A 13,431-nucleotide genomic window follows, 5' to 3' on the forward strand; every position below is an offset into this window, starting at 1 on the left:
CAAAATGAGAAAATTCTGATGCAAAATGAGGATCGAGATTTTGCATTACCCTAACCGAGACAATCGGAGCCGTTTCGTCGGGTTCTCGAGAAAATCCGAGTTGCAATGGAAGAGAGAGCAATCATGCCAGTGTCTCGTTTTCCTTCCGAGGCCTGTGCGTGATCGTCGTCCCGTTGCAATTCCGTGTTTCTCTAAAACACCTTCGCTCCTCCGCCGCGCCTCATTTCCCTGTTTACGTAGTCGCAGCGACAGTTTGCAGAAATTTAATAGTTCGATGTCGTTAATTTCAGTTGTTGGAAGTTTCCGGGACTTTCTTTGATCGGATTTTGCGACTCGTTTAATGGGAATCGCGCGTTAGAATTAAAGCGAACGAGCGAAGCTGTTCCACGTTACTATAGCTCGGTCGAGCTGCTTTTGTTGCGTGAATTCTTTTGTATAAAATAATTCCTCCGCATATGGGACGAATAATTGGGTAAATTGGGTTGTACAATTAATGTTAATGGCAAAAAATATTCGTATCAATCGAACATTTTTTTCTTAAAGCAGAATAGGACCGGAAAATTTTTTCAAGATTGATGCTGTTGAGATATGTATAATTTTCTGTGCTGGACTAGGTTAAATGCGTAATGGAGATACTTGTATGTGAATATCAGTGTGTGGAAGTATGCGTGCCCGAAGCGTCTCGAAAACAAAAGAATGCAAACGGTTCAATCCGTTAAGAGTCCGTTTACGGTCGGTTAACAGTCGGGTATAGAAGAAAGCGCTGAGACGCGTGCAAGTGTGTATCGATTCGTCCATGAAATAAATATATCATTATTTTAATATTAATCCTCGGTATAAATTTAGCGTTCCTATAACATTATTTCGGCTTCAAAGATCCACAGTTCTCAACAGATTCAACGATTCAAACGCTCGTAAATTATGTTTCTTGTGATAGAAATGTTTGAGAATCAATTTTCATTTATTGATCTGATTTACCCTTTCGGACCTTGAGAGATTTTGGTTTTTTTTCTTATTCCTACTTGGTGGTATAAACGATACATATGTTTGAGACTTCTTTCACGAACCGCATTTCGAATCGACGAATATTTTTCAAGAACGCAACAGAATGTAATAATAAAATAATTCCCGCATTCCTGTTGTCGATCTTCAACAGCGGATTCTCTTTATTAAATTCCGGTTGGTACGCTTTAAGTATTCAACCTCTTGGAGCTGTTCACCCTTTGTAAACGCGGTGAAACGCGACTGCCATTCTTTCGATCATTCGAAAATCTTATTTCTTAATTTTTTCCGCGACTCAAGCCGGACGGAACTACGTTTACAATTCATAAGTAACTATTTGTTTTGTATCGTTTCTTTTCTTGTATTAAATACATACATTTTTAGATAGTCACGTCAGTGATACAAGAATTTATTTCGAGGAATTACATGGAAATTCAGAGAATCGTCAGGAACGGGGAGCGTTTCACTCTTGTCTTTATAATATAGTTTTCAGACTAGAAATTCGTTAAAAGTAGACTGACAGGAGAAGCAAGGAGAAGCAAAAGCTCGACGAAAGAAAAATATAAGGGATGTGGAGAAAAAGACGTCGAGAAACCGAGAACGGACGGAATAAAAAGGAAAACAGGGAAAACGAGAGCGAAATAAAATTTCAAAGTTTCAAAGAATTACGAAAGAAGGGAAAAAGGGAATTGCTTCGCGTGCGAAATTAGATGTACAGCCTGTAATTAGTAATTTAAAGTTTGATAACTGAATAACATTTACGAATCGATCTCGTATTATTATGTGCTAAAAAACAGAATGTCAGGACTATGTTAAAAAGATATTTTGGATTCTAGTTAAACAAAGTAACATATTAAATAAATAAAATAATTCTAAATATTCACAAACGAACAAAAAGGAGCAAGTGAAATGCAAGAATTAATAGAAAATGAGAAAGAAGAGAAATACTCTCTTAACAATCGAAGCTGTACATAGTTTTTAATGGGATGGCGTAATTGAAATGAAAGCTTTCGTTGTGTGCGCCGTTTTTCTAAAAAAAGAAAAAAATAAAGAAAAGGAAAGAAAACGGGCTGTTTTCCTTTTCATCCTGCTTCTTTTCCGCTGAATTTCCTCGTGTCCCAAGTGTGTTTACCCGAGCTGAACTTCAGATATTCCATTATGGCGGCGGCTGTGCTCCGAGGCAAATGTAAAAATGCCTTCCAAGCACATAGCTGTTTCTCCCTTTTCCCTCCGCGAATCGACCTGGAATCTCGAATTTGCTCTCTGGATCGTTCGACAGATTTTTCTCCTCTTCTTCCTCCCTTTTCCATTTCTTTTCTTTTAAGGGCGGCGAAAGAAATTATTATTGCATGGAGAGGTAGAATGATTTTCTTTTTGCTTTTTAATAGAGGAGGTTGATTTGTGAGAACATTTTTGGAAAGATGACTCGAATATTCGGATATAGATATTTTTATATAGATAAGTAAAGGAGCAAAATAGGAGTTTTCTGAATATTTTGAGGAGTATTATGAATTCTTTAAAAGTCTACCAATATTTAAGTAAGATTATCGTAATGTTAATTTGGACCAGTTTCTATGTAATCTTATTTTAATTTAATTTTCAATTTTGTTTTTAAACTCGGCTAATTTTCTATTTAAATTTCGATCTTAATTTTAACCAGTATTTAATTTAAATTTTATTTGCCATTCAAATTAATTGTCTGTTGAAATTTCAGTGTCGATCTTAAAATTTTTGTCTACTATTTAACGTAATTTCTATATGATATTTATACGGAATTCTTTAAAGATTATTCCAATAATCTTTCGATATATAAATCTGTCGATTTAATCGTGAATTATTTTTATTATATTTATTTTCTCTGTTTATAAATATTCTCATATTAATTTTTACATTCCGTGGCAAGTAGGACGAATTTATATCTTCTTGGAAGCTTCTCTGGGTAGGTTCTACGGAAAAATTAATTTTTCACGAATTTTTTGTTATTCTTCTTTCTTTCTAAAAAGTATCCCTTGTTCTCCATTTTCCAGCGAGCTCAAAGAAGAATGCCTCGTTTCGAGGGAAAAAATATAGAACGCTTAGAGGTGGAGGGAAGAGAAGAATGAAAAAGTGTCCTTTGAGACGTTTTAACGAGAAATCGATATCTCTTAAGGCACTTCTGCCAACGAAGTGCAATTAATTATTTATCATTTTCAGAAACATACTTTCTTCGGTAGTTGCCCCATGAAGGGAATTTACAACCTGCCTACTTTTTTCCGTTCACGTTATTTAAGCGGTATATTGCAACTTGCATTCCATACAGATCTTGAAATATTACTGACTTTGCCACTCCTTTCGTTTTTACGATGGAAAAGAAACTCTGTCCCATTTCTACAATTAAGAGCTATTTAAGATATGCATTATAAATAAATTCTTATTTATCCAACATGAATATTTTTGGTATCCGACGTATATGACGAGAGATAGAAAAATTATACGTTTAAATAAATTTCAACCTTCTCTAAATAAATGAATCTAATTATTCTATTCAAAATGATACACAGGACAGGCGGTGTAGAATTTCGAATGAATAACAATTTACCTAGCATAAACATCTCTTGCAATTAAATTTCCCATTATTAGTCTATCCATTCTACAATTAATCATTACACTTCTATTAATTGTATCATAATTATCAGTGCAATATCAGAATTTCTTCCTTTGATCCATCGTTATAATTTCAACATTCATTTACCATCAAAATTATCACAAATTTTGCCTCAAAAACTAAATTCATTTCATTTAATTTCAATTAAATTTTACTTTTAGAATTTCTATTTCAAGCTAGATTAAAATTATGGTATAATTTTTTGCATTTTTTACATAATCTACATCGAAGTCGGTATAGTTCAACATACAATCGTTAAATTCGCGAAATTTTAGTAAAATTGAAGAAATAATATGATATTAAAATATTCTAAGGTAATTTGCTATTGTTTCTCAATTTTGTTAAGATTTTCATCGGGACAGTATGGTCGTTGGCTCGAAGTCGTTCCTGCCCCATTATCGTATTAAAAACACATTCGAAAGACGATGCAATCGAAATGTTGACGTTTCATTGCCTTGCAAAGTAGTTTTTATTGTTTCTGGCAAATATTTAAGTTGTATTCCGCGACCAGGAGGGAATTTCGAGTGGAAATTAAGTAACATCGACGGAGAATACGCGGAAATTCAATTACAGAGATAATTCTGCATTAATATTTGCATTGCGCGACGAGCTAACCTCTCTTTTGGATTTCAAAACGCGTCGTTTCCCGATTTTACCTTCGACCATATTGAAATCGTCCACGAAAGTGGAATTCCTTTTCTTATTTCTGTTCTGGCATTCTCAAGATTTCTCAGATTTGCAAACTGCAATTCTTCTTTGGAATGTGTTATAGAATGTTTGGAAAATGATGTTTTGAGATGGCAAAAGATCATTACAATAAATCACTTGTTTATAAAAAAGCGGTCGTCCTAGTTAAATTTTCTGATTTAATAGATTTTTCTAACCATATTCTGATGATTTTCTGTTGCAGGCGTTCCTGGAAATGGCGGATGAAAATGCTGCCGCGACGATGGTAAATTACTATGCCTCGTGTATGGCTCAGCTCCGTGGCAGGGCAGTTTACGTTCAATTCAGCAACCATAGAGAACTCAAAACCGATCAAACGCACACCAACAATGCGGTGAGTACTTGGACTCTTCGCTATAGAATTTTCTTTTACGAATTCTACACTATATAGAACTGCATTAACGTTCAAGATAAGCAATTTCTAATGTAAGCAAAATAAGCTAGTAAATAATTAACTAGCAAATAATTTAAAAAATCAACCAATTACATCCCCAAATTAAAGTTTATTTAAAACCTAATCTCAAACTAAACTGTCTCTGTGTTGCTATAGGAATTTCTATCATTTATTAGAAAAATGATATTCCTTGAAAGAGCGACACACGAGAGAAAAACAAAGCGAAGTATCGGAAAATCGATCGAGATCAAAATTTATCGTATAAAATTCTAGCAATTTCCCAGTCGCCATAAATTCTTTTTTACTGCTGTCGTAGTTCTCACGACCACGTAAAATTTACCTTTTACACCGTACGAATGAGACACGTTAATTAATCACGTTCGTCGAGTAATATCGTTCGAGGGATGTAGGGGTAGACGGAGGGGCAATTTGAATCTCGAAAACGCGTTTGCAGCCTTTGAGAGGAGATCCTGGTCCGACATTGTCGCATAAAGCTTCGATTATGCGCTTCCGGGGAGATACAGCAGCGAAGATACCGATAATCGAAGCATGAACTCCACCCACAAACAATTTCAATATTATCAAAATCGAAGCAGGTACACTGTTCTCACATTTTCCGCGCAAATAAATTCATTTCGAATTTAATAACGATCGTGGTAATAATAGTAATTCTGAAACATGTCCTTTCGTTGTATATAATACTAGCTACGTTCGCGGTTCCGCCCGCGCCGTCTACACCATTTGCGTTACATACGTTTTTAGCAGAGGACAGCGTTTAAAATAACCGGTATTGACCGTTTTTTAAACTTTTAATGCATCTAAAGTACAGAACAGCGGCGCATTAAAAATGCTTATGCGCGAGAACCGTGTTCGCGCCAGCTGTTGTCGCCATACCTGTATCAAAGAATACGAGAGCCTTTTTATCCGAGGTGCTCCGGTGTTTTTAGTTTTATCATTAGGTATCGGCAAGTAGAGATCGCGGCTAGAATTGAGGCGCGAGCATGTCGCGTATGGTATAAGACGCAACATCTGTGCGCGTTTCTTTCTTATCTATTACCTCGTGACTCGAGAATCGTTGAATCCTTTTTCGAAAAGTTTCCTTTCCTACGTAGCAACATTATTTGATCAGGTTTTCGGCTATGTTACAAATCTTTGGCGCAATGAGCGTCTATTTCGATCCAAAGATAGACTTTCGATTCTCTGTGATTGGGGTTGCATGTTGTGTGTAATGGACGAAGAAAGTATCTACACGCGTATCTTTCTGCGAAGTATCTTCAAAGAAACCCCGAAAGAAACTTGCGATCTTGAAATATTAACTTGTTCTTTGATCCGCAAAATATGATATAAATGAAACTGCTAAAATAACAGTACAAGATGCGCAACATTCTCGACAAAACGCATAAGAATATTGGGCGAACGAATTCAATCCGAAGGACAGTGTTTTAATTCTTAGAAATAATTCTCTTTAATTCGCAAAATATGACGTAAATTAAACTTGTGAAACATCATCGCAAGATATTCGAAATTCCCGGCAAAATACATGGTACAAAGGTTCATCAACGGCGCGAAGTCAATAAACAGTCCGGTTTGGGAACTCCATTACAATTAACGCGTCCATAATTTATGAACAATCCCTAGGGCAACGGACTCCATCTTGTTGATTCTGTTTCCGCTCTATTCTCAGTCCAACGGACATTGTCTTTGCAAGTGTTACGTGTCTCTTGCACGTATCCCTCTTTCTCTTTGCCGCTGTCATCCTTTTGCTGGACACATTGTGGTCGTGGATCTCTGGCTATTCGGTATAATTTAGTATTGTACTCCAACTAGGAAGGGTTCTATCAAACGCGAAGAAATTTTTGCTGATTTTTTCAAAGATTTTGTTGGTTTGATGATATTCCTGGATACTCGGGAAATAATTTGATAATTAACAGAAATTAATTTTTAACAGAATAAATTGTCAGACGTTCGACTTGACAACGATCTTCGACGAAACTCTGAAATTCCGAAATAATTACTTCCATCGAAACCTTCCAACGGAATCAATTTTGAAAGTACCTTTCGGTTCTCTCTTTTACGTTAAAAGAACGGAAACGAGATATAAAAGACGCGGGGAAAAAAAGGAAATGCTCGATATGTCAGCTGCTGTGCGAGCTATTCGTCGAATGTAAACCAAACTCCGGTGTTTTTCTCCGGTTCTTTTGTCCTTTCGTTTCTTTCTTTCGATTTGTTACCGGTAATAAAATTCCCCACTTCAGCTACTCTTGAATTTGCCGGTTCAAACAGTCAGCCGCGTCAATTGTACTTCTCTACGAGCTCGATTTTCCTGTACACACGTGTGCCATGGAAAACAAATCCACTTGCAACATGCGAAAGCCTCGCCTCCTCCATTGTTTCGCATCGGTTTGTTTCGTTCGTATCGAAACTTCCCGATTTTCCAACGATTTTTCCGACAGTGGACAATCGTATCGTGTCATTTTTGAAAATCAGTCACCTGTGGTTTCATATTTGGAGATTGATAAATATTTAAAGGGTTCGGTTCGTGACGGAAATAACTCTTGCCGATTTTTATCTTTTTGCAGAAAAATATAATAAGCGTAGAACGTGGAACTTGCAATTTTTCAGTAGTATAAATCGTTTACCTTCCGTCATTTCGTGCTCCATCATTTTGTGAATTTCACTCGAACCTATTAAAATGCACCGTTACGCGAAAGAAAATCGAAGAATTTTATACGAATTGATTTTGTTACAAGCCTTTCAATTGGTTTGAACGAAGGAAGCATTAATCAAGTGGTATAAGCGTATCATTTGTCAAACGCGGGCTTAAATAGGACGAAGGTTCAAAATTCGAATAAATTAGCTGGTTTTCGGTGGATATCGATGAAGTCTCGTTTGCGTTTGTTGCGTTTGTTTGTTGAACGTTAACTCACAAATATTTCTTCGATCAATAAAACAGTATTTATTTTTAATCGATGTTATTTTTATAATGTTTAAAGTGGACTAAATTGCTTGTACCAGAAAGAGTTTGTATTCTCGTATTTTAATTGCCATTTTTGTTTTTCCTTGACTCGGGATTGATAAAATTACTAATTAAACAATTATAAATGTTTTACATTTCGTTTTGATTGTATTAATTTTGCCCAGTAATTATCGAATGTAATAAATACATATAAATGATTATTGAAATTTGTTCTGAAAAAGCAGTTAAATACACTGATTAAATTTTTCACTGATTTTTTTCTCAGAAACGAACTTTCAAAATGGGCAAATATTCGTCTAAATCTTTTATTCGCTTTTTCACCTAAAATTTTCATTGGCTATATCAGCAATTATACGACACTCTGTATATACCGCAAACGTGACTTTCAACTGTTTTTCAACGCCTTAACTTTCAAACAGAAAAATCGCAATCTAGGAAACGAAATTAATTACGTGCCCGGTAATCGATAGCATTCACACGTTTGGAGAAGCGTATCTGGCAGGGAGGATCGCGGGGAATTAGTTGGCGATGAAATACGGCGCCGATATCCTCGATATTTATTTCTATTGTTTTTGCCACGGGGAGAAAGAAACGAGCGGGCCAACTTTTTATGACAGTTTTCTCTCCGCCATAAAGCGAGGAAATTACTTATTAATTACGAAAGTTTTCTTCGCCGCCGTACGGGCGCGGAAATACGAGCTTTCCTCTTTTCTCCCTTCTCTGTCCTCCGTTTTTCTTTTTTAATCAAGAATAGTTTTAATACATCTTAGGACGGAAAAAGAATATGCTGGTTTACGAAGATACATTGAATAAACCCTGATATAAATATTTATAACTGAGAGAGAATTCGAAATTTGGGAAATTTGAAAATAAATCTCATGATGAATATCTGGCAAATTTAATAAAATAGTTGGAGAACATTGCAAACTTTTTTTTATCATGTTAGTGAGTTAGTCGAGAGCTTTCTGCATAAAAAAAACTTCAGGAATATCATTGTATAATTATCGCTATGAAATAATTTCTTGGATTAAGTAACTTTTTTTTAACGTGGAAATTGATTACCTAATATGAAGTTACTGTATATTTAGCATGTAATACTAAATATCGGTATTTAGTATTGGAAACTACGATATACCTAACTATTGAGGAAAGAAGGCGTAAGAAAGGAATATTTAAGATTTGTAGCTGGTATCATTTCTTATTCATTTAATATATGTATGTGGAAAGTACTAGCAAGTGCTCAGACACTTGGGTGAGTCAGTGTACCTGTACCTGCATAAACAAGAGCCATTATCCTTATTTGTCACTTGTCTACTCAGCTGATCGCTAAACCTGCCATTCCCCTTGGAATCGGTGTCCGTTTCCAGCAAGTTGCCGGATCATTGGGGAGGAAAGAACAGTTTGACAACTCCCGGCAACTTCGCCTGGGGACTGCGTGTCATCGAGAAACTCGGGACATCCCCTATGCCACAATTTATCCTGGCTGCTTATTAATAATAACTGTTTTCGATCGTGGCTCGATCGATCGACCAGATAGATCAACCCTGAAATTTCCCATCGAATGACAACTTTTCGATTTTTCAAAAGTACCCACCTACATTCTCCTATAGATTTATAGTCTTGTTGAGGAGATGATAAGTTTCAGGCATCGTTGAATCATAAATCGCGTGGAAGTAGGTTATGGGCGAAGTTTCTAGGGCGAACAACTTATGCGTTGCTTTTCCCTCTTTTTTTTTTTTTTGTTTCTTTTCGTGGACATCGAAAACTAGTATTGGAATATTTTCCGATTCTATCGACTTGTTACATGTTTTTCCTGCTTTCCTGACACGGCGTTTTTGCGTGAGAATTTAATTTTGTTTTCTACGAAGTGAACGATCATCGATGAACACAAATTACGTAAAATGTTAGAAATTGTTAATTCTTCGACAAAAAAACCAGACGAAGAAACAAGTCTTTTGTAATTTTTGCTATTACAGCTCGCAAATCAAACTACGCATTTCATCTTCTCAGAGTCTGATAATGATCACAAAACAGAATATCCTGCATAATCCAATTGGTGGATTATACATCCTTGTAACCCCAATTACGTCCTGTCTACGTGTCTTTATAAAATTCTTACAAACCCACAACGATCGGCAGAGCGTCAGAGCTTCTGGAACGTTTCCTTTCACGAGGGCCATGAAACACGCTGGTCAAGCGATGTTGTACAAGCTGGCCAACATCAAGAACCGCACGTGCATGCAAGCGAGGCTTTCACGGCGATTGCTTTCCTCGACGTCGTTTGTCACGAGGATGCTCAGCGAGAAATCATTCGACCCTTTACGGGGGCGGCTGCGCGAGAAGAAAATCAGACCTTCTTCATCCGACCCTTTACGGAACTCGATTTGCATCTGTCTTCGTCGAAACAGAAAATTCTTGAAGCTACAGGAAGATCACAGGTAGCGATTTTTGCGAATTTCGTCAGATTCAGGTGAAAATTAGGATGTATTTTGGAGGGTTGTTCGTTATTGGGTTGGTGTACATGAAATTTCACTTTGTCGAAGTTTGATATTCACTTTAAGCTGTCAGAAGTCAAGATGATGCTCTTCTACGTGCAGTCCTGATTCAAGGGCCACGCTCCTTTCGTATAGTGAACGATATTAGTAAATTAATAACAATTTTGAGATCATGCGAAACAGCGTAATTTATACGATATTTATTCTATACTACGTTCTCGGGAATCTTCAAGAACGAAGTCGACGTTCGATTTTAGAATAAATCATTTCGAAAATTACTCCATGCGTGAAATATAATACACTTTTTCGTAGAATCGTGGAATTCGTTGGTCGAAAACAATTGAAGGAAATTCCCACGGTTTCTCTACGTTCTATTCTCTATGATGCAGTCGGAGGCTCGATCAGGTGGTCGTTTTTTCCCCGAATGAAGCTCGAAATTAAACGCAGTCACGCGTGGACAGACGCCGGAGAATTTCTGGAAACCACTTTTCCCGGTGTCGTTCGAGCGGAAATTTCCACGAATGCGAAGTATTTTAGCCACATAAAGTGCATCGGAAGAATAAAGCAACGGACTTGTCCAAGGCGTGTGCAAGGAACTCGCCGGAATGCCGGACCATCGGCGGTATTTCATTCTGAATTTCCGGTGGCCCGTGATTTTTAGAAAGCAGGTATTTGTTTCGTACATGTATTGTAAATAGGAAACTGCGATTGGCTTCCCTACACTGACGCGTTCGAAAGTATGTGGACACTCTATTGCTTATTTTTAACGGAATGCAATTTAGTTTCTACATTTCTACCATTTTTATACCATTGTCTTCTTAAAAAAAAATTTTTTCCTTAAAATTTGCTTACTATACATATTCGAGTATAGTGAAACAGTTGGAACGTAACTATTACAAGCTTCGTCATATAATTACAAGTACATACAAGACTTAAGAGTGGCTTTAAAAAAGCACATAGTTTTAGTACATCCTGTGCATATTTCAGCGAGCAACACCACAAATTCCCTGTTAAGTCTCCACGGGCGAGTGAAACGTGTAATCTCTACAATATCGAGTCTCGTGGCCCCTTATTGCATAAACAAAAGCGCGAAACGAGGGGATTTCGTTGGTTGGTGCTAGAGGAAAGAATTACGTGGGGCACGGTTAATACATCGACCGCCCCTGGGGCTAATATGTCGGTTAAGTAAAAGAGACGCGAGTGAAGCTCGCCTCTGAACTCGTTTAATAGACACCGTGCGACAAAACATCCTTGTATTCTATAGTAATTAATTTACAGGCTCTCGTCCCAATGGATGTTTGTCTCCGTCTCACTTTCTTCAGGTAGAAAATGAATTAATAAGTTATCAGCGATCAGGATATCTTCAAGTTGCATCGATCCGATCCTCCGACGTTATTACATATGTTGTATTGACATCGCCTTGATATAAATGTTCATAAATGGAATTATAGTTTGAAAGATTCGGAAGCGAAATTCAGAGTGGGTATACAGAAAATTTCGTGAGATTTTACGCGCATCTTTTTTAGTTCGTTTCGTTATATAGTAACGACAGATTTAGCTGGTCTCTTTTATGGGAAGATACTGCCATGTCGTAACAGTTCGCTTATTTCGCGTAAGTTCGTTAACGTAATATTAGTACCATGTTCTAACTACTAAGCACTAAATGCCTAGCAGGTAGTAGATGCTAAGTATTAAATAGTGAAGTAAACAGTAACTACTGAATACTAGTCTCCCCTCGCCCCTTATTTATAACCATTAAATAAGCATAAGTACGCGCTATTTATAAATATTTCCACCTCGCCTCTGCCATAATTAAACTGACACCACAGACTGCTCGCGTTTCCTCGTTTTAATCAAGATCCTAGCGAGGTTGTGCACAAAGAATGACACTCGGTTGACGCATCGTCACACGACACGGGCGATTCTTTCCTCGCGACACGGCTTAGACACCTGTTTCCAATAGCCTGAGAGAGGCGGAGGACCGGCTCGCCTTTGTGACGAGAATATACGGGTCTGGCTAATGGTTTTAGCGAGAAGGAAAGTTTCGCCGGCCTTTACGAAGCCCCATAAAAAGTGTCCCGCGTAAAGCCGTGACATAATTCTACCTTACACCGGCCGCGGTTCCTCTGACCTCTTCTCTCTCTCTCTCTCCCTCTTATTCCTTTTAACCACAAGCGAAAAGGGACGCGAAAGTTTCCGAACTGACGGCGTCGAGAAGGAAATTCGATGCGTAAAGGAGAAACCTGAAACAGACGACTGGATTTAGCGATATTTATGACGAAAAGAGAATATTTTAATGATTTTATTTGGAATTGATCAACCGATGAAAGTTCGAAGAAGATAAGCAACGGTATTTTCGGCTTCGTAGTGCGAGCATAGAGGATAAAAATTTAGTCGAAGGCAAAATTCAGCACGTTCTAAGATACCGTACAGAATGACAGGACAGTTTATAGTCTGGTATCAATTATTCAGTGCATGAACACGCGAGCAAGCCGTTTCCTTGTTGACGTTGAAAACAATGCCCAACTTACGTCAGTGCCATGCCTGTGTACGCGTTGACGACAACGTTAGCCTTTAACACTTGCCGGTTTGCGAGGAAAACTTGCAACGGACGTCTTAAACCGTATAATACCACGTCACAAAATAGCGATAAATATTCTCGCTGCTGGCTTAGGTTTATAAAAACATTTTTATTCCTATCAATAAAAAATATGACAATAGTGGCAAATAAAATCTCGTGAAATATAGAATACGAAAGAGTTGAGCAACCCAACAGAAACTCGCTTCATTGTAGTCAACTGTGGCCTAATGATACTAGTTGAGCATACTAGTTAAATTACATTTTCTACGCCAGCTTACTTTTACGACGTTTTAAAGGTATCCTTCAACCTCCGTGAAATATCAAAAACTACAAACTCTTTGAAATTGAACGCGACTAAAAATTCCAAGCAGTCACAATTTTCATCGACCATTCGAGGAATGTCGAAAGTCGCAACTTTCACAAAACATTGTCAAATATTGCAACTACTACTAGGAACGTCCAAAAATTCCAAGATCCCGAAAGATTTCCAGAAAATACATCCAGAAATAGGAAAAGGAGCGGCTGGCGGTGGAAAAGGGCGGGAGAAAAGGTAGAGGGTGAGAAGAATGCGCGAGGTGTCTCGCAGAGACAATGCAGCGCGTCGTAGATCAC

The 13,431-nt window shown here is 37.4% G+C and overlaps 1 protein-coding gene across 18 annotated transcripts in view; it reads left to right on the top strand.

Annotated features, from left to right (window-relative positions):
* Positions 1-13,431, top strand: part of LOC117237668 (polypyrimidine tract-binding protein 2) — a 414,765-nt gene that overhangs the window by 346,210 nt on the left and 55,124 nt on the right. For all 18 annotated transcript variants that reach the window (XM_033501879.1, XM_033501873.1, XM_033501874.1 and 15 more), the window contains one exon: positions 4,557-4,706. In XM_033501879.1, coding sequence (XP_033357770.1) covers positions 4,557-4,706 — 150 coding nt within the window. The remainder of the gene's footprint in view (positions 1-4,556; positions 4,707-13,431) is intronic.

Source organism: Bombus vosnesenskii, unplaced genomic scaffold (assembly GCF_011952255.1).
Source record: "Bombus vosnesenskii isolate JDL3184/JDL3185 unplaced genomic scaffold, Bvos_JDL3184-5_v1.1 scf7180000013395, whole genome shotgun sequence".
In the NCBI taxonomy this organism is placed as follows: Eukaryota; Metazoa; Arthropoda; class Insecta; order Hymenoptera; family Apidae; genus Bombus; species Bombus vosnesenskii.